Here is a 24,485-nt window from a genome sequence, read left to right as displayed (position 1 = left end):
AAAAGATGCTACTGCCAGTAATGTTTATTATTTGACCTTGTAAGAATAGAACATGCTAAGTAGATACTGTTGTTTGTAATTCAGTGAATAAATGTTACATAACATTAGAGGCAACATGTCAGAAACATACTGGACCTATATGAGGAAAACCTGAGTCTGAGTCACAGTTCTGCCACTTATTTTAGGTAAATCACTCTACATCTCAATTTCCATACTGGAAAAACAATTTAACATATAATTATTGAGTGCCTACTATTTGCAAAGTACTATGCAAGTTGCTGAAGATGTAAAGATAAAATTGAAAGACCTGGTCCTCAAAGAGCTTACATTCTACTATTCTATTCTATTAATACACACAATTAATACAAGGAAGTTTGAGGAGGGAGAAACCACTAATAACAGGAGACTCGAAGAAGACTTCACAGAGTAAGCAGCACTGGAACCGAGCTATGAAGAAAAATGGAGAAGTCTTAGAAGCAGTGATGAAGAGAGAATTCATTCCAGGAATGGGGTAAAGCTTGTGCAAGTGCATTAAAGCATAAAATGGAAGCTGAATTTAAGGAACAGCTAGCAGTTCTGTTTCTTAGGATTTTAAAGCACATGAAGGGGAATAATGTGAAATATAAATGGAGAAGTAGGTTGATACCAGATTGGAGACCTTTAAGAACCAACCTAAGGAGTCTGCATTTATTCCAAAGAATACAGGCAATACTGAAAGCTTTTGAGCAGAGGCAGCAACATGATGGGGTTGATGATATACTAGCTACTTATGTCACAGGTTTTTATGAAGAAAGTGCCTTTGAAAATATATAAATGATGGTAGCGGCTGCTAGCAGCATTTAATATTTCTTCTCTAAAACCCTAACTTCACAGTATTGGTAATCTTTTTTAAGATTTATTGCATTGAAGACACTAATTCTTCTTAATGATTTCTTACACATAAAGCTCAAAATTGGTGACTGTTGTGCTTTTACTAAAAATACAATGTTGGTATGTCTTTCAGAGTTTTGCCACTTGGAGAGAGGTTAAAATTCTTATATGGGGGGTGTCAACATTTTGCTTATATAATGATACCATCCTTGTCTTTTTGACTCACAATGTCTTATGCATAAAACCTAGATTACAAAACTATAATACAGAGCTAGAGGGGACCTGAGAGGTCAAATTTCTTGTTTTATAGATGACAAAGCCAAAGCTTAAAGAGATTAACTTGCAAAAGGTCATACAGCAAGTTCCAGAGCTGGGTTTTGAATCCAGGTCCTCTAGTAAAAAAATCCAGGGCTCTTTGCACTGTAAGAGATGCTATTCAGGAAATGTAAGCTCAGAAAAAGAGAGGGACTGATCACGTAGAATGGAGCAAGGGATAACAGATGGACTTTAAGTGCTGTACTAGTACTTGCAATGTAAGTAAAAATACCTAAAACAAGGGTTCTTAGCTCTGTGTGTGTGTGTGTGTGTGTGTGTGTGTGTGTGTGTGTGAGAGAGAGAGAGAGAGAGAGAGAGAGAGAGAGAGAGAGAGAGAGAGAGAGACCGACCCTTTTGGCAGCCTGGTGAAGCCTATGATCCCCTTCTCAGGATAATGTTTTTAAATACATAAAATAAAACACATATGATTACAAAGGAAACCGTTTATATTGAAATACAGTTTTCAAAATATAGTTGTTGGTTTTTTAATCATACACCCGAGGTTAAGAACCTCTGACTTAGAGGAGAGCTTCCCAGCACATTAGGTAGATTCCCGGTGGAGGAGCTATGGAAGAATACAAACGAGAGTCAAAAAGGATGATGGTGATCAGTTTTTAATTCAGTGACACAGATCCACCAAAGTACATGACCTCAATGGCAAAAGAGAACCCTCAGATAACTTTGCTCTTGATTCTAGTTTTGGTCTCACTGCTTCAGTCTGGTTACTGAATTCTTATCAAGGTCAAATGGGGTTGGGGAAGGAGTTAAAGAAAAACTTTCCCCTTCTATTTCCTAAATGTCTTTCAAACATATCAATAGTTGAGAGCAGTCATCCTGTGTAAACAATGTTTAGGGTTCTTAAATGAACTTCATTCTTCAAGAGAATAAATTACCTAGAACTATTAAATATTAATAAACACAAGGGCCAAAATCAGGCAGTATCTTACCTACTTTGCAGTACAAGCCATTTAGAGCCTCACAACGCAGGGGGTCCCTGGTCCTTAGAGGTGCAAATTGTGCTTTGGACATATTGTGCCTGTCACATCGTAAGCACTTGATAATGCTTGTTGCTTAGATGAGTTACTCAGTGGGGCCGTCATTGCTTCAATACATTCCATTTCCTAGCGATTCAAATGCGAATTTATGGAGAAAAAACCCATATTACTTACAGGTACCATTACTTACTCAGGGGCTCATTTACTGTTTGCTGTAAGAGTCCAAAGAAAAGCATGTTAGCTTTGAGACTCGCAGGAGAAATTTAAACGAGAAGACTGGGTACATTTTTCTTTGATTTTGCTGTCCCACACTAGGAAGAGACAGGAGACGAGAGTATTAATCCAGGTTTTCGGAACAGACGCCAAAGGCTGAAAGTAAGCCTTCCTAGGGGGGAAGGGTTATTCAAATAAGCCCTCCACAAACTCCTACAGAGCAGCGACTATTCATAGCACTCCTCAGGGGCTGGGGATCCTTGACCTCCAGCTTCGCCTCGCTAGAGGACAAGCAGGTCAGCCCTCTTGGTTGCTAAGCAACGGTGAGCCGTCAACCTTCTTCAAACAGATTGCGCTAGGTTCCCCGGCGCTTCCGCCCCAGGAGCCCGCAGGCTGCGCGCGCTAAACGCTGGCTCTACGGCTGGCCGGCCGTTCCGGGAATGGGCGGAAACACGTCACTGCGGTGCGCTCACTTCCGGGTAGGGAGCGCGCGGGTTGATTCGTTCTCCTCGGCCGCTTCAGCTTGCTGCACGGAAATGGCGGGTAAGTTCCCGGGAAAAGTTTACCTAGGGGGGAAAGGGGGCGGGGAGGCCCTGGGGACGGGATGCCGAGGTGGCGGCGGCGGAGGCCTCAGCCGGCCCGAAGTGGGAGGGGGGGCCGCAGCGAGCTGTGTGCCCTGCCGTTGGAGGGCAAGCTCGGGACTCTGGCTCTCGCTCCCTTGCCCGTCTCTCCTTTTCCTCTTCCAGCCGCGGTCCAGACCTCGGCGCCATTGGGGCCGTCAGTGCTCGGGGCAGCCGGACTGCGGAGGGCATGGCCTCGGCCGGGCGGCTCTCCCCCCTCCCCGACCCCTGGCGCGTCTGGCCTGGCGTTCGTCTGGCCCCTCCCCCCACCCCTGCCTCGTCAGTTCGGTCGCGAGCGCCCTTCCTCCCGCCGGCTGACAGCGACACCTCCCCGGCCCGGAGCTGACGGCGTCGGCGACGCCTCGAGGCCCCGCCCCGAGCCTCTTTTCCCGCGGTTTTGGGACCACTCGCCCCGCTGTCAGATCTGCTTCTGGTCTCCCCTCACCTCTCACCTTGAGGCCACTTCAGTTTAGGGTCTCCCGGATTCCATTTAGCTTCAGCTCGGGAAGCGGGTTGTTGTACACCTGCCCCAAGCCCTAGACCTCCTTTTAGGCTGCAAGTGCGGGGGAGGGGAAGCCCCCCCTCCCCCCCGCTTTGTTATGTTGTATTGACCCTACTTTGCCCCCTCCAGCCTCCCCACTTTGTGATAGTCTTACCTTGATTTGGCTTTATCTCTGTGGTAGACGTTTTCAAACCATTACAAGTGTATGTACTGGCCTCCTGTGTAGAAAAAAAAGTACCTCGAGGGCTGGAACTTCTTTCAGACATTAACATTGCATTAATGTCTACCTTTATCTTCCCACTATGACCAAACTCTTAATTCTTTTTCCATATTAGGCTTTAATAAAACTCAAATGAGATAGTCTATCCCGTTAATTCAGAGTAGAGTTAAGTTATAGTATTTAATATAATTCGGTTTTTATTAGTTTTTTTAAATTTTGTGTTGTTATTGTTTAGTCGTGTCAGAATCTTTGTGAACCCATTTGAGGTTTTCTTGGCAAAGATACTGGAGGAGTTTGCCATTTCCTTCTCCAGCTCATTTGACAGATGAGGAAACTGAGGCAAACAAGGGTAAGTGACTTGTCCAGGGTCACACAGCTAATAAGTTTCTGAGGCTAGATTTGAACTCAGGAGGATGAGTCTTCTCGACTCCAGGACCAGCACTGTGCCACCTAGCTGCCCAGTCCAGAAAAATTATAGCAAAAGCACCTGGCATTTCAAAGACTGATTGCCTAGGATACAACCTATGTTTGAGGCCGCTGGTTGTTTGACCTTCAACACATTAGTCTAAAGGCACAGAATTGCTAGATTTAAATGGATATATTTGGCATAATTTTATCCAGTGTCCTTACTTTGCAGAGCACCTGATCTTGGACTAGTACATAATAAGTGGCAAAACTAGTACCGGAACCCAGATTTTCTGATTTAGAATCCACTGTTCTTTCCTATTCTACTTAATTCCCTCTCTGAACTTAAGCATCTACATCCGTAAAATGGGGATGAGAATACCCTGCCTTGCTTAATGTTCCTGGGCTGTTGTAAGACTTAAATCAAGGGATGTGTGTAAGATAATTTATACTATGTAACATAATTTATACTATGTAAGATATATGATATCTTTTGCTCAACACTGGAATACAGAAATTAAGAATACATTGTAACTATGTAATTGTTGTTTGTAGTTTATTCTCTCACTCCTTCTGCCTCAGTGTAAGTCTAGTGAGCTCAGAGTACCTATATTTTCTTTAAGTTTTATAATTTGCTTTAAAGGACTACTTCACTAAATCTATTTAATGAATGAATTCTAGCTAAAATAAGAACCTTTTATCTTGCTTTGCTGCAAATTAACCTGACTTCAAGGTTTGATTTTGTTACTATATACTTTTCCTTAAGTCCTTCCCTTTAAACTGTAGTATTTATTAATATTACTGAAAAATGAAATGATGTATATATGATGAAATTAATTAGGAATATGCTTTAAGTCAATTTAGTTTGAAAAGAGAAGGGTATGTATTATAGTAATTTCTTATTTTGGACCAGATCTGTGTTTCCTTTGGAGTGATTTAAGCAGAATTGATTTGTGTGTACAGATTTTTATATACTGAATCTAAAGGAAAGATTAATATCAAGATTCAAAAATTTGTATCCTAAATTTTTAATATTGGGTATAAAGAACTATATATTCCTCTTTCTTCCTACTACAACCAAACTTGTAATTCCTTTTTCCCTGTTAGGCTTTAATAAAACTCAAATGAGATAGTCTGTCCTGTTGATTCAAAGTAAAGTTGAACTATGCTATTTAATATAGTTTGTTTTTATTAGCTTTAATAGCACATTTTACATTTCAAAGCATGTGTAAGAATATAGGACACCTACAACAAATCATAGAGTTTTAGACTCAGGCAGTACCATCTGATCTAACCCTCTTATTTTACACATGAGGAAACAGCAGCAGAAAAATTAATTCTTTTGTTCAGGTTAATCCAATCAGGTCTGTTTACATTGTTCTTTTCACTGTGCCACAAAGGTCCATTTTTCTTTACTTAGTATACAAATATGGGGGTGGGGAGGTAAACCCTTATGTGGTGCCTATTGTGTGCCAGGTACTGTGCTAAACTCTTCTAAAATTTAATTTTTATTAATCCTCATTATAACCATGGGAGGTAGGTACTATTGTTTTCCCCATTTTATAGTTGTGGAAACTGAACAAAACAAGTTAAGTGACTTGCCCAGGATCATACAGGTAGAACATGTGTGAGATCAGATTTCAAACATTGGTCCTCCTGATTCTAGGCTATAAGGTTCTATATGGGTAGAGACAAGTGATTTAGTAGTTTATTTCAGAGGCTATTTATCCAACCAGTAGAATATTTCTATTTGAAGCTTGTGTTAGATGTATCCCATGCTCATTTTATTCATTATTGTTAAATCTATACAATTGAGGTCTTGAATGAAGATGAATTTGGTTAATTTTTTTTTTTAGTGAGGCATTTGGGGTTAAGTGACTTGCCCAGAGTCACACAGCTAGTGAGTGTTATGAGTCCGAGGTCAGATTTTAACTCAGGGCCTGCTGACTCCAGGGCCAGTGCTCTATCCACTGCACCACCTAGCTGCCCCTTGGTTAATATTTTCATAGGTAGTCAGTCTGTTCTTTGTTTTTTAAGAAAACTGCCTGCAAAACTCAGTTGTTTTAATTGACATGTTTTCTCTAATTTTGCAAACATTGTATATCTTCAAGTGTAGAATCATAAAATTTTAGTGCCTGAAGGAAACTTGGATAAAATCTAGTCATAGAATTTTATCTTTTGTAATGATTTGGGAATTTTACTTGATTTGTATAGATATATGTTATCCTGCTCTTAAACACCAAATGAAATGAGCATTTTCATATACAAAGTAACAGAATAAGAGGATTGTACATGAAGCCACACGTCTTTTATGACATACAACTTGGTTTTCCTTTTAAGTATATAGTATATTCAACATTTAATTTTCAACACTGTCCTGCTTGTCATTGTTTCCTTCTGGCCTTCCTTCTGTTTCTTTCTATGCATTTAAATGCTTCACTGACCTATCTTCCTTCCTTCTTCTCTCTTTCTTTTTGGGGGTGGCAACCCTATTAATAGCTTACCTCCCTTGGATAGGGGAGAAGAATAAAACTGTTGTAACAAATAGTCAAGCAAAACAAATCCCCACACTGGCCATTTCCAAAAATGTGTATTTCATTCTGCACATTGAGTCCATTGCCTCTGTCTGAGGAAGTGAGTAGTATGCTTCATCACTGGTTCATTGAACCCAGGCCTTAAGTATTTCAAAGTTGTTTTTCTTTGCAATGTTATTGTTAATGTATGTAAGTTCCACCTACTTTACTCTGCCTCAGTTCATACCAGTCATTTCAGGTTTTTCTGAAACCTTCTCTATTATAATTTATTCTGGTACAAGAATACCATTGCATTCACCTACCACAGCTTGTTCAAGCATGTCCCCTATTGATGGTCATATAAACATTCTTGCACAGAAGGATCTCTTTATTCTCTTTTTGGGCTAAAGGCCTAATAATTGTATACCTCGCATTCAAAGGGTATATATGGTTTAGTGACTTGGGCATAGTTCCAAACTGCTTTCTAGGACCAGCTATACTATTTCACAGCTCTACCAACAATACTGTGTGCCTGACACTAGACTAAGTACTGGAGATACAAGCAAAAGAGACATTCCTTGCCTTCAAGGGGCTTACCTGGAGGAAGGAAATGCACAGAAGGGATCTGAAGAGGTGGCTAAGGAGATATGTAGACTTGGGGGGGTGGTTTTGAAGTTCAGAAAGTCTGAAATGGAGGGCTCCACCCCCACCACAGAGGGACTTGGCAATGGGAGGAAAGGGTCTGAATGGCAGAGAAGTGTTCCACTGTGAGAAAGCTGCAGAAATAGATGGATATTCCAGAATAGGGAAGCAGTTCCAGGGCGAGCATAGTACCTTGGTATAGTAAATGTTTAATAAATATTTATTGTCTGACTCATGAATTCGATCCCTTTCCATAGTTTTAAATAGTTTTCCCTTTCTTGCTCTTCTGATTTGACCTTAAAATAGGTCATGTATCCACTTAGCTGGCTGTACATTGTGTGAGATTTAAAAGGTAGCTAGGTGGCACAGTGGATAGAGTGCCAGGCCTGGAGTTAGGAAGACTTGAGTTCAAGGCTTGGCCTCTGACATTTATTAGCTGTGTGATCCTGGGCAAATCACTGAACTCTATTTGCCCCAGTTTCCTCATTTGTAAAATGATCTGGAGAAGGAAATGTTGAACCACTCCAGTATCCTTGCCAGGAAAATCCCAAAAAAGGATTCAAGAAGAGTCAGACCCACCTGAAAAATTACTTTGTTGTCATGTGAGATTTTTGCTTTATTCCCAGTTTGTCAGACAGCTTTCCAGTTTTCCCAGAAGTTTTTATGAAATGGGGAATCCTTAGTCCAGTAGTTGAGGTTTTAGAGTTTTAACAAACACTAGGCTCCTAATCTGTTCCACTGATTGACCTTTTTTTAACCAATACTAAATTATTTTAAAAATTACTGCTTTTTAGTGTAGTTTGAGATATAGTATTCCTAGGTTTCCTTCCTTGCTACTTCTTTTTATTATTTCCCATGAGATTCTTGTTCTTTTATTACTCCTTATGAATTCTGTTATTTTGTCTACTTTATAGTAATCATTTGGTAATTTGGTACAACATTAAATAAGCAAATTGATTTAGGTCGTATTGTCATTGTTATTTATTAGCCCATTCCAGTAATGAGCAATTAATATACTTCCAGTTATTTAGGTCTGTCTTAATTTGTGTATCTAGCTAGGTAAATTCCCAGATAGTTTATGCTTTCTGTAGTCAATTTTGAATGGAATTTCTTTTTCAGTCTCTTCCTGCTGGGTGTAACATACATAGATGCTGATTGTTTATGTAGACTTATTTTATGTGCTGCAAATTTGCTAAAGTTATTATCTCAATTAATTTTTTATTGACTTTTTAAAAGTAGACCATATCACCTGCAAAAAGTCATAGTTTTAGGGGCAGCTAGGTGGCACAGTGGATAGAAGACTGGCCCTGGATTCAGGAGGACCTGAGTTCAAATCCAGCCTCAGACATATAACACTTACTAGCTGTGTGACCCTGGGCAAGTCACTTAACCCCATTGCCTAGCCCCCCCCCAAAAAGGTGATAGTTTTATTTCCTTGTTGCTTCTGCTTATTCCCTCAATTTCTAGCATTTCTACCACTATGTCAAATAATAGTAGTCATACTGGACATCCTCACTTTACTTCTGATCTTACTGAAAAGGCCTCTGTTTAGTCTCCTTTACATATAATTCTTGCTTTTGGTTTTAGATAATACTCAGTCATATTAAGGAAAAGTATATTATACTTCTTAGTATACTTGTGTGTGTGTGTGTGTGTGTGTGTGTGTGTGTGAGTGTTTTAACAGAAAAAAAATTCTGTTTTGTCTAATCCAACCTCTTATTTATTTATTCACTTGTTTATTTATTTATCTGCTTATTTACTTATTTATTTTTGGATGAACAAGTTGAGACTGAGAGATTTATTTACGAGAGGTCTTAAAAATCTGTGAAGTTTTATGTTTTATAGGCAGTTTTACCCTAAATCAGACATAATCAACTAAGAGGCTACTGTGTATATTCACCTTTCTAACCCTTCTTAAAAAATTAAGATTTTTTATTTGTAGCAGCTCTTTTTGTGGTGGCAAAGAATTGGAAATTGAGGGGATGCCCATCAGTTAGGGAGTGGCTGAATAAATTGTGGTAAATGAATGTAATGGAATGCTATTGTGCTGTAAGAAGTGATGAGCAGGAGGACTTCAGAAAAACCTGAAAAGACTTATATGAACTGATGCTGAGTGAAATGAGCAGAACCAGGAGAATGTTGTACACAGTAACAATCACATTGTGCGATGACTGACTTTGATAGATTTAACTCTTCTCAGTGATGCAGGGACAGCTCCAAAAGACTCACAATGGAAAGTACTATCTAAAAATCCAGAGAAAGAACTCAGGAGTCTGAGTGCAGATGGAAGCAAACTTTTTGCTCTCCTTTTCTTTTGTTGTTTTGTTTCTTCTTCCTTGTGGTTCATTCCATTAGTTCTAATTCTTCTTTATGTCATGACTAACTTGAAAATTTGTTTAATATGAATGTATAAGTAGAGCCTATATCATATTGCACACTGTCTTGGGGAGAAGGGAGGAGACGGGAGAAAATTTAAAACTCAAAATGTTATGGAAGTGAATGCTGCAAACTAGAAATAAATTAATTTTTAAAAATAAGATTTTTAAATGTTTCCCTGAATAATTCTGTACCTCTTCTTCAATTTACTTTTAAAAACTATATTAGAGGCTCCTATAAACTGGTCCTTGCCTATTCAAACAGTTAAACTAAAGACCTGACAGCATGTTCTTTATTTGCTGGTCAGCATTGGCTTTACCTACTTTAAATCACTTCTTAATGTTTATCCTGGCTTCTCCAAGTAAGGATGCAAGGCTGTTGGATCTGCCAGTGCAGGTACTCTCTCAGGTCACCTCCATCTCTTAAATTCTGTGAGCTAAAATATCCTTATAAGTAAATATTAAGATTGGATTGGGATTCTTATTCTACTGTCTGCCCCATACTACTTCCCTTGAAATTAGAGAACTAGTGGAATTTGTAATCCCAGATTACTTTTGGTTATGTAAGCATTTATCATTATGATCTTTTAAAATCCACAACAGAAAGGAAATCTTAGATGCACCATCAACCTTTTTTAACTCACAAGTACTTTTTCCCTTATTTTTTTTTCTAGGAACTCTAGTCTGTCTCTTTTTTCTTCTAGTAATTTTATTGTAAAGGGGGAAATTTTAGATGACCTGGATTCTACTGTCTGTTGTCACTATCCTTTAGTAAATGGATGATCTTAAGAGATTAATGCAAGTTGCTGAGGGTACCAGTGGAATACGTACTTGGAGTGAGGAACACCTTACTTTGAGCCTTTCCATAGTCACTTGTAGTAACTGTGACCTTGGGCAAGTCATTTAACCTCTCTCATTCTCATTTTCCTTATCTACAAACTGGGGGTAATAATAATACTTCACAGGGCTGTTGTGTAAGTCAAATGATGTAATATATGTACAGTGCTTTGCAAACCTTAAAGTGCTTTGTAGTTAGTTTTTATTTCTTTATCTCCCTAAAAGGGTAAAAATAGAGGGTAGAATTAAGTCTATGTAATACTTAGTTTGCTTTGGATAATTAACATTTTATATTAAAAACAACAAAAATAAACTTAAGCATTAAACAAAAAAGATAATTTATCTTCCTATCTTTATGATTATATAAACTTACCTCTTAATTTGTGATCACTTTGTATATATTTTGAGTCTATAAGCTATTGTAGACCTGAGATTCCTATACATTTTTTATATCTGTCTTTTATCTGACATTTATTATTATTTTTTCCCATGTGTGTTGTTATATTTGGAAATTTGTATTTATTTCTTGAATTAGGAAATATTCCTTTTGATACTATAACTATGAAAATAGAAACTTTTACATAGTAGGGATTAATGTGCAAAGTTTTATGCTTTTTTTCTTTATGTGTAGAAACTTTTCTTAAATCTTTGATGACTAAAAATATTGCTGAAAAAAATTCAGTAGATATTGCTCTTCTTACTAATATGTGCAAAGCACTATGTTAATAAACATTGAAAGAAATAAAATGTGTTGATAAGAAATAGTAACATACAAAATTGCAGTGCTATTATAGTACTGTTAAAGAAATAATTGAATCCCAGGAAAGAATTACCAGGAAAACTAGAAATTAGTTTTAGGCCAACAGCTTTTATGAAATTCCACAATAAATTTAAAATGGCTAAAACCCCTGATTATTAGAGATAATGTTACCAAAAAAAATTAGGAGTAAATCTGATTATATACCTTTGAATATGATCAATAGAGGGTCATAAATTCTTAAACCGTACTAAGATTTTTGGGCATATAATGTATATAGGCAAGTCGAAGAAATATCTAAATCCAAAAGCCATTCTCCAATAGAGAAATGGTCAAGGATATGAACAGTTTTCAAAAGAATTGTAAATAATTAACAGCCTTACAGAAGAATGCTTTAAATTACTAATAATAAGAAATGCAAATTACGACCTTGAGGTTTTGCCTTATAACCAGCAAATTGGCACATCTGACAAAAACAGAAGTTGTCACTTTTCGAGGGGTTATAAAAATGAAAGGGCATGCCAATGAATGCATTATTGATGGCTTTGTGAATTGGTCCAACCATTCAGGAAAGCAATTTGAAAAGTGACTGATATGTCCATGCCCTTTGGCATAAATTACCATTGCTAGGAAAAGTCCCATGATATACCCAAATGTAATAGCACTCCCTGTGGTAACAAAAAACTGGAAACAAATTATGCTAGTTGATTGGGGAATATCTTAAATAAATTGGTACATGAACATAATGTAATACCTTACTGTGCTAAAAGGAACAATAGGCATGATGAATGCGGATAGACAAGGAAAGACTTTCATGAACTGATGCAAATGAAACAAGCAGAACCAGAAAAAATATACATAAACAATCACTACAGAAATGTAAGTGAAAGAATAAGAAAACAAAACTGAGTTCTTCAAAATTATAGTGATCAAGCTTGGCTTCAAAGACATAGATGACACCTCCTTCACCTCACTGTTTTTTGCAGAGGTGGGGGGACCATGGTTATGCAACACTGCATATAAGTTCAGGCTTTTCATATATTGATTAATCTTACAAAATGTCCCCCCCTTCTGTTTATCATGAAGGATGGTTCTCTGGGAGGGGGTAAGGGAAGAAATATAAGAGGAAATGTAGATGATATAAATAACAAAAGATCTTAGTACAGTGTATTTTTTGAAAAACATAAAATACTGTGTAACTACATTAAAAAATTGCAAAAACAGTGTAATGTGAAAAGCAGCGTAATACAGTAGAAAGAGTGTTGGAATTGTAGTTAGAGGACCTTTCCCACAATTTTCCCCCATCTTTTAGGCCCTTTAAAAAAAAGTTCTCCATTGCTCCCGTCTTGACCCATCTTGACTTAGAGGTCGTATCCTTTAGGGAAGGAGTATTTTTATTTTTGTCTTTGTAATCTAAAATTTCACACAATGCTTGGCGCTGAATTGATGTTTGATAAATGTTTGTTGAATTGGATAGAGACTGTGGGAATGAAGTACTTATCTGTTGGAGAAATATAGCAGATGGACAGTAAGCTGAGCCTAGAACAGAGTAGGAGGAAGATAAGGGACTAGACAGCATTTGGGAAATTGAACAGTACATCCAGTAACCTCAAGCTCTTCACTAAAATAAAACCAGTCTTTTTTAATACTAATATTTTTCAGATGGTGCCACTTGGCTAAGAATTGTAATACCAAATTCTCCAGATTCAAATTATAGATCATGTAAAGGGTAATGGAGTGATAAAGTGGATGTAACTAGGCTATAGCACATTAGCAACAGTGAATTGTGTGTAAAAAGTATCATAAAATATATCACCAAAGATATTTGATTGGAAAGATAGGACTGGTCAAGTAGCAAGAACAAGAAGAGTAGTCCACCTGCTACATTGTTGCCTACATAATCTTAAGAGATTGATGCCCCATGGAGGATGTTTCTAAGGGTATGAGCGAGAATATTACAGGATATGGAAGTATTTAGTGGGTTTCAGAATATACTTTTAGAAGACTTACCCATATTGAAACCGTAGATCCTATGCTGTGTCAACTCTTAAGAGAAAGAAATAAGAACAGAAACTTATATTAAAGTGTTTTCTTCTTTTAAAAAGAAAAGCAAAATTACTTCCCAGATGTATCCTAAAAATCAGAACATACTTATTTTATATTTCTGCCACCACATCTACAGTACTACATCTTGAAGTGTTATAAGTTCCTATAATCAATGATTTGATTTTGTTTTTAATACTGTACATTTTGAAATGCCAACATAGTGTCTTACATATTTTGTATAGCTGGTGCTTAATGTTTAAATCAAAATGAATACTTTATACAAGGTTGGTTTCTTCACACCACACCCCTCAATTATTTTCAACTTGGGCTGAAATCAAAAGGTTATCTCCTCCCCAATTGAAATGAAAATTCATTTAACCTAGTTTTCACTGAATATATCCATTAATTAAGGTTTTAAATAATATTGTATCTAGTGTATCATCTACTGTTTTGATTCTGTTGTCTTTGGTTTCTAATATATTGTCATCTTTTGCAAAGCACATTATATAAGTTGCAACATCTACTAGTCTAAATAAAAAGAATTTCTATTACTTTCTAAAACAATAGATTCTGGTAAATTTATTCACCAGATATTTGAGTGTCTGCTATGTGCAGGAGGCTATCCCAGGTACACTGTACTACAACTACGAGTATATGTGTTTAGAAACATCAAACTGGCATCTTTTTAAGTGATTAAAACTAGTTTCTAAGAAGATTATATTGATAGATTTTTGTTTTGCTTTATAAATATATGACATGTTGATACATTATAAGTTATCCTTCAAGTGCAAAATTATGGTACTGACTTATTGTCAAAGTCAGAGTTGTTTTTATAGTAATGTGATATTTTCACATTGACCCATCTGTATGACCCATGTTCTTGTGAGACCTACGCATCTTTGTATCTGCCCATGGCACCTAGTACAGTGGCATGTATGTAGCAGACACTGAAATATTGAATTCCCCACCACGTACAATTCCTCAAAATAGTTAAGTAAAATAGCTTGTGATTATGAGAGATAGGATGTGTGGTCCTGCACTGTTTTCCATTTGTTAAAATAATTGGTAGAGGTATATGCTTTACAAGTTGTTAACAATCTTATTCATTGTTGTTGATGTGAGTTTTGTTGCCATTTGAAATTGTCTTCATTTTTGTGGATGTAGATTCGGTTTTGTCTTGTTCATTATCACTTCATGTAGGGCATTCCCTAGCCTCATATTCACTATTTTTTATAGTTTAATAATCCAACATATTTACATACTGTAAGTTTTTCTGCCATTTCACAAGTTGGACATGGTTTCTTTTCTTTTTCTTTTTTTTTTTTTGCTATTATAGAGTTGTTATGAATATGTCCATACTGTATTTTAAATCCTTTTCATAAAATTCTAAAGCCCCATACTTTTATATTCTGTAATATTTTAAAGCCCTTACAAATTAGAAGATGAATAATGACTATCAGGAGGTATTTAGCATTATTTTATTTAAAATATTATTGTAAGTACTAGATAATTTTAAGTCAAAGTTATGCCTTTTTTCTGTGTAGACTAGATAACTCTATGGAGTGATTTTATCAATTAATCAGCAAGCATTTATTAAATGCTTATAGTGCCAGAGACCATGCTAAATGTTGGGGATAGATAGGGGAAAAAAAAGCATTTCTCTGCATTTAAGGAGCTTACATTCTAATAGGGGAGACAATATGCAATTAGGTACATACACAGTAGATTAGAAGGTGACCTCCTAACTACTAGGGGGACTGGGAAAGGCTTCTTGCAGAAGTGACCTTTTGAGATAAGGCTTGTAGGAAGCCAAGGATTCTAAGAGGCCAAGGTGAGGAGGGAAAACATTCTGAGAATGAGGGGTCAGCCACTGCAAAAGCATAGAGATGGGAGATGACAAAATACTGTGTCCTGGGTGAAGAACAGTAAGTCAGTCAGTCAGTATAGCTGGATTGTAGTGTGTGGAGCAGGGAGTAAAATGTAAGAAATTGGATATGTGGGAAGGGTGCAGGTTGTGAAGAGCTTTAAATACTGCACTAGGGACTTCATATTTGATCCTGGAGGTAATAGAGAACCACTGGAACCTGCACTTTAGGAAAATCACTGTGGCATATGTGGAGGGTAGATTGAAAAGGAAAAAGACTTGAACTAGAGAGGTTAATTGGGACACTATTACAGTGGTCCACAGGAGAGGAGGTGATTGTATAAATCTGTTTGTAAATTACAGAGAATTTATGTCATATTCTGTAGGGAATGGTGAGGCAAAGAAGCCTCTTGATCCTTAGGGCTAATTAGGAAGCTGGTATAATAGCTCAGGCATGACTTGATGATATCTTGAACTTTAGCAGGGGGGTGGTCATGTAAAGGGGAAGAAAAAGATGAATTGTATCGGTAGAATCTATCAACCTTGCCAGATAGTTGTAGAGGTTGAAAGTGAATGAAAAGTGGAGGAGGACTTTGAAGTTGTGAATCTGGATGGCTGGAAGGACAGTGGTACCCTCAACAGAAATAGATAAATTAGGAATTGGGGTAGGTTTTGGGGAAAAATAATGAATTTTAGTTTGAAATGCCCGTAGGGCATTCAGATAAAGATGTCTCATAAGTATTTGGCTTTGTGTAGGACCTTGAGTTTTGGACAGAGAATTAGATTGGATTTGTAGATCTGGTAATCTCCATAAAGATGCTAATTGGACCCTTAGTAGCTGGTGGGACTGAAGAGAGAAAAGAGAATTTAGGGAAGAATCTTGGGCAGCTAGGTGGATACTTTTGAGTTCAAATCCAACCTCATACACTTACTAGCTGTGTGACCCTGGGCAAGTCACTTAACCTTATTTGCCTTAGTTTCCCCATCTATCAAATGAGCTGGAGAAGAAAATGGCAAACCACTCCAATATCTTTGCTAAGAAAACTCCAAGTCAGGTCACAAAGAGTCCTGAACAACAAGAACAAAAACAAAAGGAAGAGCCTTGGAGAATATTCCTAGTTAGGTGTGGGACTTGGATCCAAGACCAGGAAAATGTGAACCAGGGAAAAAAAATTATCTTGAAAATCCATGGAGGAAAGGGGTCTAGTCAACCATCTGAGTAGAGAGATGAGAAACCTGAGCTGTCAGCCAGTTAAGTGACAAAACTTGGATTCAAAATTAGTCATAGAATTTCACGGTCTGGGCCATCTAGTACAGTCTTTTCCTGAAAAAATATCTCTGCTATAGACAAGTGGCCAATAAGTGGTCATCCAGTCTTTTCTTGAAGACTTGAAGAGAACAGGAACATGTAACTTGGTGCAGTAGAGAGAACATGATGGGGAGTTAGGAGCACAGTTGAAATTGTACCTCAATGCCAGTGTAACCACAGGCAAGTCATTTAATGTTTCTAAACCTCAGTTTCCTCATCTGTAAAATGAAGGAGTTGAATTAGATTAGGGCTTTTAAACTTTTCCCCCTCCACTTGGGTTTTGTGGACTGAGGGCATGAGCAGTGCAAAGTGAGCATGCTTTGTTCCGAACCAAGGCATGCAATATAGGCAAGCCAAGTGCTGCCAGAAACACCTTAGATTTTAAATTTTAAAACACCTGTGATTTTAAATTAATTTTTGGTTGTTGCACATTCAGAAAGCTTTTACTGTTGCTAAATTTTTTGCAACCCCATATGGGGTCAAGACTCAAAGCACTGGACTAGATGGTCTTTCTTCAGGATTCCTTCCAGCTCCAAATATTTGAACCTGTGACCCCCTGAGGGCCCCTTTTCCACTTTTGTTTACTTTAATTGTTAGGAAAACTAGGAGACCAGTATTGAAGTGCAAAGCCTTTTCTTTGTACCATCCTGTCACCATAGTATGATCTTTTCCATTTTGTTCCCACAGAGGTCTTGCTGATGTTTGCAGCATACCTAGTTTTAGGTTATGCATAGGAGACAACATGACCTTTAAAAAAAAGATTTTATACAGAAATTTATCAGCACCTTGAATTTTTTAATACAATTCATCTCTGTCTCAGTTTATATACTTTTCAAAACTAATGATGAGAAGTAGAGTCTAATAATATTTCCTAGTTTATTCATTCTACTCTTTTTTATATAGCTTCTTAAGAAAATAAGGATGGTTTCTAATAGGGAGAGAGAGAATAAGCATTTATATAGCATTGACTATGTTCCAGATGTATTAAGCACTTTTTTTTTTAACAAATAACTCGTTTGATCCTCACAACAACCCTATAAAATGCTATAATTATCCCCATTTTACATTTGAGGAAACTGAGGCAAATAGAATGTAAAGTGACTTGCCCAGAGTTATGCCATTACTAAGTATCTGAGGCTGGAATTGAACTTAGGTCTTCCTGACTCCAGGCTAATAGCTATATTTACTATGTGACCAGCTGCCTCTGTTACTGTTCTCTAATACTGTTATAGGATTTATGGGTTTTTTTAGTCAATTTCATTTATGCAGAATTCCTTAAGGAAAATGACTCATGAACTGACATGGCCTAAAAGTAGATATTTAACACATTTATGGATATTTTAGTGATACTTAAAAATCTAGAACAAAAAGGGCTGTACACATTAGAAAAGCCATATACATATATATATGTATATACACACACACACACACACACACACACACACACACACACACACACACATATATGTATATGTATATATATAGAAGAAGTATCTTGAGTAATAATGCTGCATTGAAAATGAAATTCTGCTTCATTGGCAGCAGTTGCACCAAAGCTGTTGTTCTAGTAAGTATGCATAGAGACTAACTTTTTTATATCCAATATTAAATCAAACTGAAAGATTTCAGCAAAGCTGTCTAGCTTACTGTGGAAGTGACTTTAGTTTAGCATTATTATCTCCTCTTCAAAGGTCATGCCAAAAGAATACAAGTGCTAGCAGGTCTTGCCAGGCTAGCTAGACAGGCTTAGAGTACAGACCTGATGAGAAGCTGCTTGAGTTAGGGAAAAGTATACCAGATTTGGACCTAGGAAGCTCAAATTTGAATCCTTTTTCTGATAGCTATGTAATGCTCCCTCACTACCCTCCCAGGCTACTCATTAATTTCTCTGGGCCTCTCCTTAATCTATAAACTGTGCTGCTATTTGCCTCATGGGGTTGTTAAAAGGAAAATATTTTGGTTTTTGTAGGACATGTTACAATTTACAACTTTTTCATCTTCAGTGCTATATTGTTCAAAACAAATGACCCAAGTTTCTTATTGTTGTGTGGCAAGTTGATGGCAAACCAGTGTTAGATACGGTACTTGAATAATAACAAATTGACATAACATTTTAGGTTTATAAAGTGCTTTCCTCATAAAAGGAGGTATAGTGATATGTGGGTTATAGGTATGATTATGCCTATTTTTTAGATGACAAAGTAAAGATTGTGACTTACCAAGAGTCACAAAGCCAATTTGAAGAACTGTGACTGAAAGTCAGGTTTTCTGACTTCAAATACATTGGTTTTTCTTCAGGGTGTTGTGGGTATAAGGAAAGGCTGAAGTAAGATGATTTAGTTATCTTGGGAAACTGACCAAATATGCTTAGTTCCTGCCAAAGCTCTTGTCTAATGATTGGTGGCCATGGCTTGTTAGGTCATTGAATATGGTATCTAAGTTTTATTTTATTCTTTCATTTGTCTGAATTGGCTAAACAGTAAAGATTTTGTTTGAAAGACATGTGTCTGAAAGCTGCTTTGTCATCTTAATAGTACACAATTGATAATATACATTAGCCATTTCTGCCCTAGCAGCATTTTTCCAGCATTAAAAATGAAATGTTATATAGTAGTTGCTTGCCAAAAACAATTTTCTTTGCACTTTATTTTTTGGGGGGCATGAGTAACTGAATCTTTGATCTTTTAAGATATCATTGGTACTGCATGTGTTTTGGAAAACTTTGTGTAAATGTAAATTCTGTGTAAATGGGTTTGCATAGTATGAACTACGTCACTATATGTTGACTAAAAAAGAGCTATGTGTTCTAATACTTTCAGATTTATTAATATATATGAAGAAAGCCTATTTTGTAAGCATCCTTCAAATGTTGAGTCTTTTCAGTTTAAAATTGCTAAAAGCAATTTTAAACTTTAAGGAGATTCATGTGATCTTTTGGGGAGGGTTGAAGTGGGGGAGGTCTACATCTTTGATTTTATTGGTATAGGATCATCTTCTCTACAAATTATATAAGTATTACATATCTTATATATCTCAGTGGCCCAGGCACTGAGAGGCTAATGACTTGACATGGATCTATGTCAGAGGCAGGACTCGAATCCACATCTTTCTGACATTGAGGTCAGCTCTATATCCACTATGCCATGCTGACTCTAATTTAAGACAAATTCTTTTTATTAATTTTTAAAATCGGAAACTTAACATCGAGCATCACTTTAATTGACTAAACTTGTTTGGCAGCTTAACCATCTTAATTTTGTAATATTCCATTCTATTAATTGTTTTTGGTCTGGATATATCACTTCTTTGGTGTGAGGAGATTTCCACTGAGGAAGTTCCCGCTACCAATTTGGACAGTCAGCTGTTTTTCAGTTTATAGTCATAGGCCTTCCTGCTCCTGGTTCTGCTTTCCATTTACCCTACTACTTTGTCTTTCATGTTAATGTGCTACAGTTTAACCCTTTCCTTATTGTTGAACATTTGGATTTATTTTCAATTACATGTAACATTTATATGAAAGTCTTTGTCTTTTTTTTTTATGTGTTGACTTTAAAGTCAAAAATACTCTTTCCTTTCCTGCCTCAGGTAACTACTGGCAGTGTGACTAGGCAAGCTACTTAACCTCTTACCCTTTGTTGCCTTATTGGTGATGTGAGGGTAATAATGGCACCTACCTCACAGGATTGTTGTGAAGATATAATAATGATGATAGTTAAATTTATATAGTACTTACTATGTGCCAGGCACAGTGCTAAGTGCTTTACAATTATTATTTCATTTGTTGCTCACAACGACCCTGGGAGGTAGGTGCCATTATTACTCCCATTTCACAATGAGGAAACCGAAGTAAACAGATTAAATGCCTTTCCCAGGGTTACACAGATACCAAGTAGCTGAGGCTAGATTTGAACTCTGGTCTTCTTAACTCTAGGCTCTGTGCTCTACTTACTTTATGAAGTGTTTTGCAAACCTTAAAGCTCTATATAAATACTAGTTATTTTTAAGCAACATTTGCTGAGTGTATTCCTAGTGAGGTAATTATGGGGTCAAAAGATATGATTTTTGTTACTTTTACTTTTGTATTGCTATAATTTGAGACTTTAAGAAAGTTTTTATGTGTAGGCTTTATCCTCCCTAATATTGTTCTCATTCATAATTTTATTTAGCATTTAAATAACTTCTAATCAAATGCTTTTGATACCTCTCCCTTCTCCCATAGGATTTGGTGCAGTGGAAAAATTTTTAGTGGAATACAAGAGTGCTATGGAAAAGAAGCTGGCAGAGTACAAGTGTAACACCAATGAAGCAATTCAACTTAAATTAGGTATGCTATGTATCAGGTGGTTATTCTGTGCTCTTGGAATATGTACACTTCTTAAAAGTTGTTTGTTTCGTGTTGAGGTAGGATTAATTTGTGGAAGAGCTTTTTAACTTTTATACATATAACTTTTTGTATATATGGTTCAAAGCTTTCTATTTTGATATGAGTGAATCTCAGTTGTAGCCCCTAATTCTGTTAATATAGAAACAAGATAGGTTGTAGAATATAGAAGAAAAAAATAATAGAGATTTTTAATATTGCTTTAGTCAGGTCATTAGCCTTGGTTATGGCTGAGGAGTGGGATGGATACCTCTATGTCAACTCACTCAGTAAGAAAAGAAGTCGGAATGGAGGGGTTTTTTTTTTTTGTGAGGCAATTGGGGTTAAGTGACCTGCCCAGAGTCACACAACTAGTGAGTGTTATATGTCTGAGGCCAGATTTGAACTCAAATCTTCCTGACTCCAGTGCTGGTTGCTCTATCCACTCTGTCACCTAGCTGCCCCCGGAGATTCTTTATTATTCAAGTATGCTATGTCAATAATGTTCTTTTAAGCTAACTTTCTAGTAACCCTGTCAAAAAAAACAAGTGAGATTTGTCTTGCACAGTTTGTTCCTTATGAGCCCCTGATCAAGCAGCTTACAGTATACCAGAAGGATAAAGCATGTATATAGGTAAGTAAATAAAATGTAATTAGAGGAAGAGAGTACTGACAACTGTATTAGATAGAGTTGAATTAGGAGAATCAGGAATTATAGAAAGTGACACCTGAACCTTGAAGAATTATAAGAAATGGTTGTGATGAGGTAATACATTTTAGGGATGGTGAATACCCTGTATGAAGGCATGCACAAAGGAGTGTAAAGTTCAGAAAATAATAGGCCTAACCGGCCAGTTTAGCTTTAGCATAGAGTAGAAAAAGGGTAGTGATATGTGAAATAAGTCTGGAAAGGTAGAGTGGAGCCAAATTGTGGAGGACTTTAAATGCTAGACTGAGGAGTTTATCAGTCCAGAAACAATAGGTATATATTGAAGATTTTTGAGCAGAAGGTTGATATGGTTAGACTTATGCCCAAGGAAAATTTATTTTATCAGTTTAGTGGAATGTGGATTGGGAAAAGAGCTAGGAAGCTTGGAGAACAATTAAGCAGCTATTACAGTTATTGAGGGGAGAAATGATAGGGCATTGTAAATGGAGGAGAAAAAGGAATAGGTAGGATTTAATCAGTTGGCAACTGATTGGTTTTGTAACCACAGAGTAATTCCTTTCATCTTTCCTTTTCTTCTTCAGTTCTTAAAATTCCAGAGTGATGATTAGGATGTTGATGATCCCATATAAGAAAAGGGGAGTTTCTCCCTTGGTTCTTCTAGCTGTCTAATTGCTCTTTCTTAATCCCTTTTGCTGGATCTTCATCCACCTTATGCCTGCCAACTGTGGATTAACTAAGGCTTTGTCCAGAGCTCTTTTCTCTTCTGCCACTGTACTGTTCTATACTTTCTCAAACCTACTTATCCAGTCCTGACCTCTGTCCTGACCTCCAGTATTCCATCTCCAACTGTAGACATTTTAAACTTAAAATATTCAAAATAGAACTTATCTTTTCTCCTAAACCCTGTCCTCTCTGATTTTCCTCTTACTCTTGAGGTTCCCACTATCTTCCCAGTCACCTAGGCTCACAACGTTGGTGTCCTCTTCTACTCCTCACTCTTACCCCTTATATCCAATCTGTTGCCAAGTCCTCTTAATATCTCATATCCACCACTCTCTCTCTTCTGAGCTTGCTGCCATCCTGGTGCAGCCCCTCATCATCTCATGCCTAGACTTTTGCAGTGGCCTGCTTGTTTTCCTGTTTATTTTCCACTCGGCTCTCAAATTGATCTTAAAATGCAAGTCTGACCATGTCACACTTTCTATTCATAAACTTATTTGGCTCCCTATCATCTTCAGAATCAAATAGAAAATCCTCTATTTGGCATTAAAAGCCCTTAATAACCTGGTTCTTTCCTGCCTTTCCAGTTTTCTTATACCTTACTCCCTTCCACATGCTCTATGATCTGGTGATAGTGGCCTCCTTTGCTCTTCTTCAAACACAAGACACTCCTCCCAACTTTGGGCTTTTTTGCTGATTGTCCTCCATGCCTGGAATACCCAATCTCTTCATCTCTGCCTCTTGACTTCCCTGGCTTCCTCTAAGGCTCAGGTAAAATCTCACCTCCTGCAAGAACCTTTTCCTGAACCCGTTTTATGCTAGTACCTTCCCTCTGAGTTTGTCTTTAATTTATCTTTATCTTACATGCATTTTGTTTGTATATGGTTGTTGGCATGTTGTCTCCCCCATTAGACTGTAAGCTCCTTGAAAGTAGGGACTCTTTTTGCCTTTCTTTGTATCTGCAGAGCTTAGCAAATGCGTGATATAGAGTTGGCTCTACAAACTTGTTGTCTTGACTATAAAATCCCATCCAGCTCTAAATTTATGATTGTGTGAACCTTAAGAACATGTGATTTCCTTCAGTATACTTGGGCCTGGGAGCTTAGCTTTTATCAACAGCAGATCAGATCACTTCTGTAGCTGGGACTTAAGAAACTTGGCTGAGGTTCAGAAAGGTTAAATGATGTCTCCATCTTAACAGAGCTAGTAAGTCTTCGATTTGAGTTCAGTTCTTCATGACTCCAGTTGTTTATCCATACTGTTATTCATAGCTCTTTGTTAAAGCAGACCTTGGGTTTCTCTAGTTTTTGGTTCTGTAATTTTGAAAGTATATTGTACTTCTTTTAAAGTAATTTTATTAAGATTTTGTCAATAATTTTGACTAGTGGTAAGTAAATAATGAAGACTACTACTTGTTTGCATTTTAAAGCAGTTTTAAAAGTTTTCTTTAGAGATAAATACCTGGAAGAGTAAGTGCTTCTAAATATGTTAAATTTGGTAGTGTTCAGGCTTGTACGGAGTGAGGGTTTTTTTGGTGTTGAGGAGGGAACCGTATATAAAGTGTTTATGTATGTGTATTTAACATATACCAACATATGTTGTGTGTGTACCTCATTTATGTACTTGATTTAACTTGTAAGTACTTTACTTTGGGAATTAAGAATTAATCAACAAAGCTTCTGAGCAGCCAAAAGGTGTATTGCAGAGTCTGTGCACTAAAGCTTTATGGAACCCAGCCTTTTTACTTAATTAAACAAAATTGCTTTTCTTATTTTCTGTGTAGAACCAGATGTGGAAGGGGAATCTCTGGATAGAATTCCCCTGGAGATAGGCGTGGAGAAGTGACAAGTTACTTAAGACAATGATTAGCCTGAGGCTAATTGACTGTCAAAACAAATAGACCTATAAGACTCTCAGTAACATACAGCATATGATATGTAGGGTATATGGGATATGATTTAAGAAAACAGTGAAATGTTTAATCAATTTGATATTTCCTATATCTTGTCTATAGATATTGACTTCCAGTTTAAATATGATAAATGAATACATAGATAAATGAATTAGATATATTATTTAAGATTATCTTTGTTATTTCTGTATTCATAGGATCATAGATCTAGTGCTAGAAGGCTATTCAAAGGCTATTGGATTCAAACCCCTAATTTTATATCATATAAAGAGATTGAGGCACACAAGATCACACAGATAGCAAATATCATAAGTGGGCTTTGAATATAGTTCCTCTGATT

General features: G+C 36.9%; 1 protein-coding gene across 1 annotated transcript in view; it reads left to right on the top strand.

Annotated features, from left to right (window-relative positions):
• The first annotated feature begins 2,818 nt into the window (after positions 1 to 2,818).
• HAT1 (histone acetyltransferase 1) overlaps positions 2,819 to 24,485 on the top strand; it is a 77,382-nt gene continuing 55,715 nt past the window's right edge. The window contains exons 1-2 of the mRNA XM_020990964.2: positions 2,819 to 2,936; positions 20,703 to 20,807. Coding sequence (XP_020846623.1) covers positions 2,834 to 2,936; positions 20,703 to 20,807 — 208 coding nt within the window. The 5' untranslated portion in view covers positions 2,819 to 2,833. The remainder of the gene's footprint in view (positions 2,937 to 20,702; positions 20,808 to 24,485) is intronic.

Source organism: Phascolarctos cinereus, unplaced genomic scaffold, assembly GCF_003287225.1.
Source record: "Phascolarctos cinereus isolate Bilbo 61053 unplaced genomic scaffold, phaCin_HiC Scaffold_726;HRSCAF=1367, whole genome shotgun sequence".
NCBI classification, from domain to species: domain Eukaryota; kingdom Metazoa; phylum Chordata; class Mammalia; order Diprotodontia; family Phascolarctidae; genus Phascolarctos; species Phascolarctos cinereus.
The sequence above is the reverse complement of the archived record's forward strand: the minus strand, read 5'-3'. Positions and strand labels throughout refer to the sequence as shown.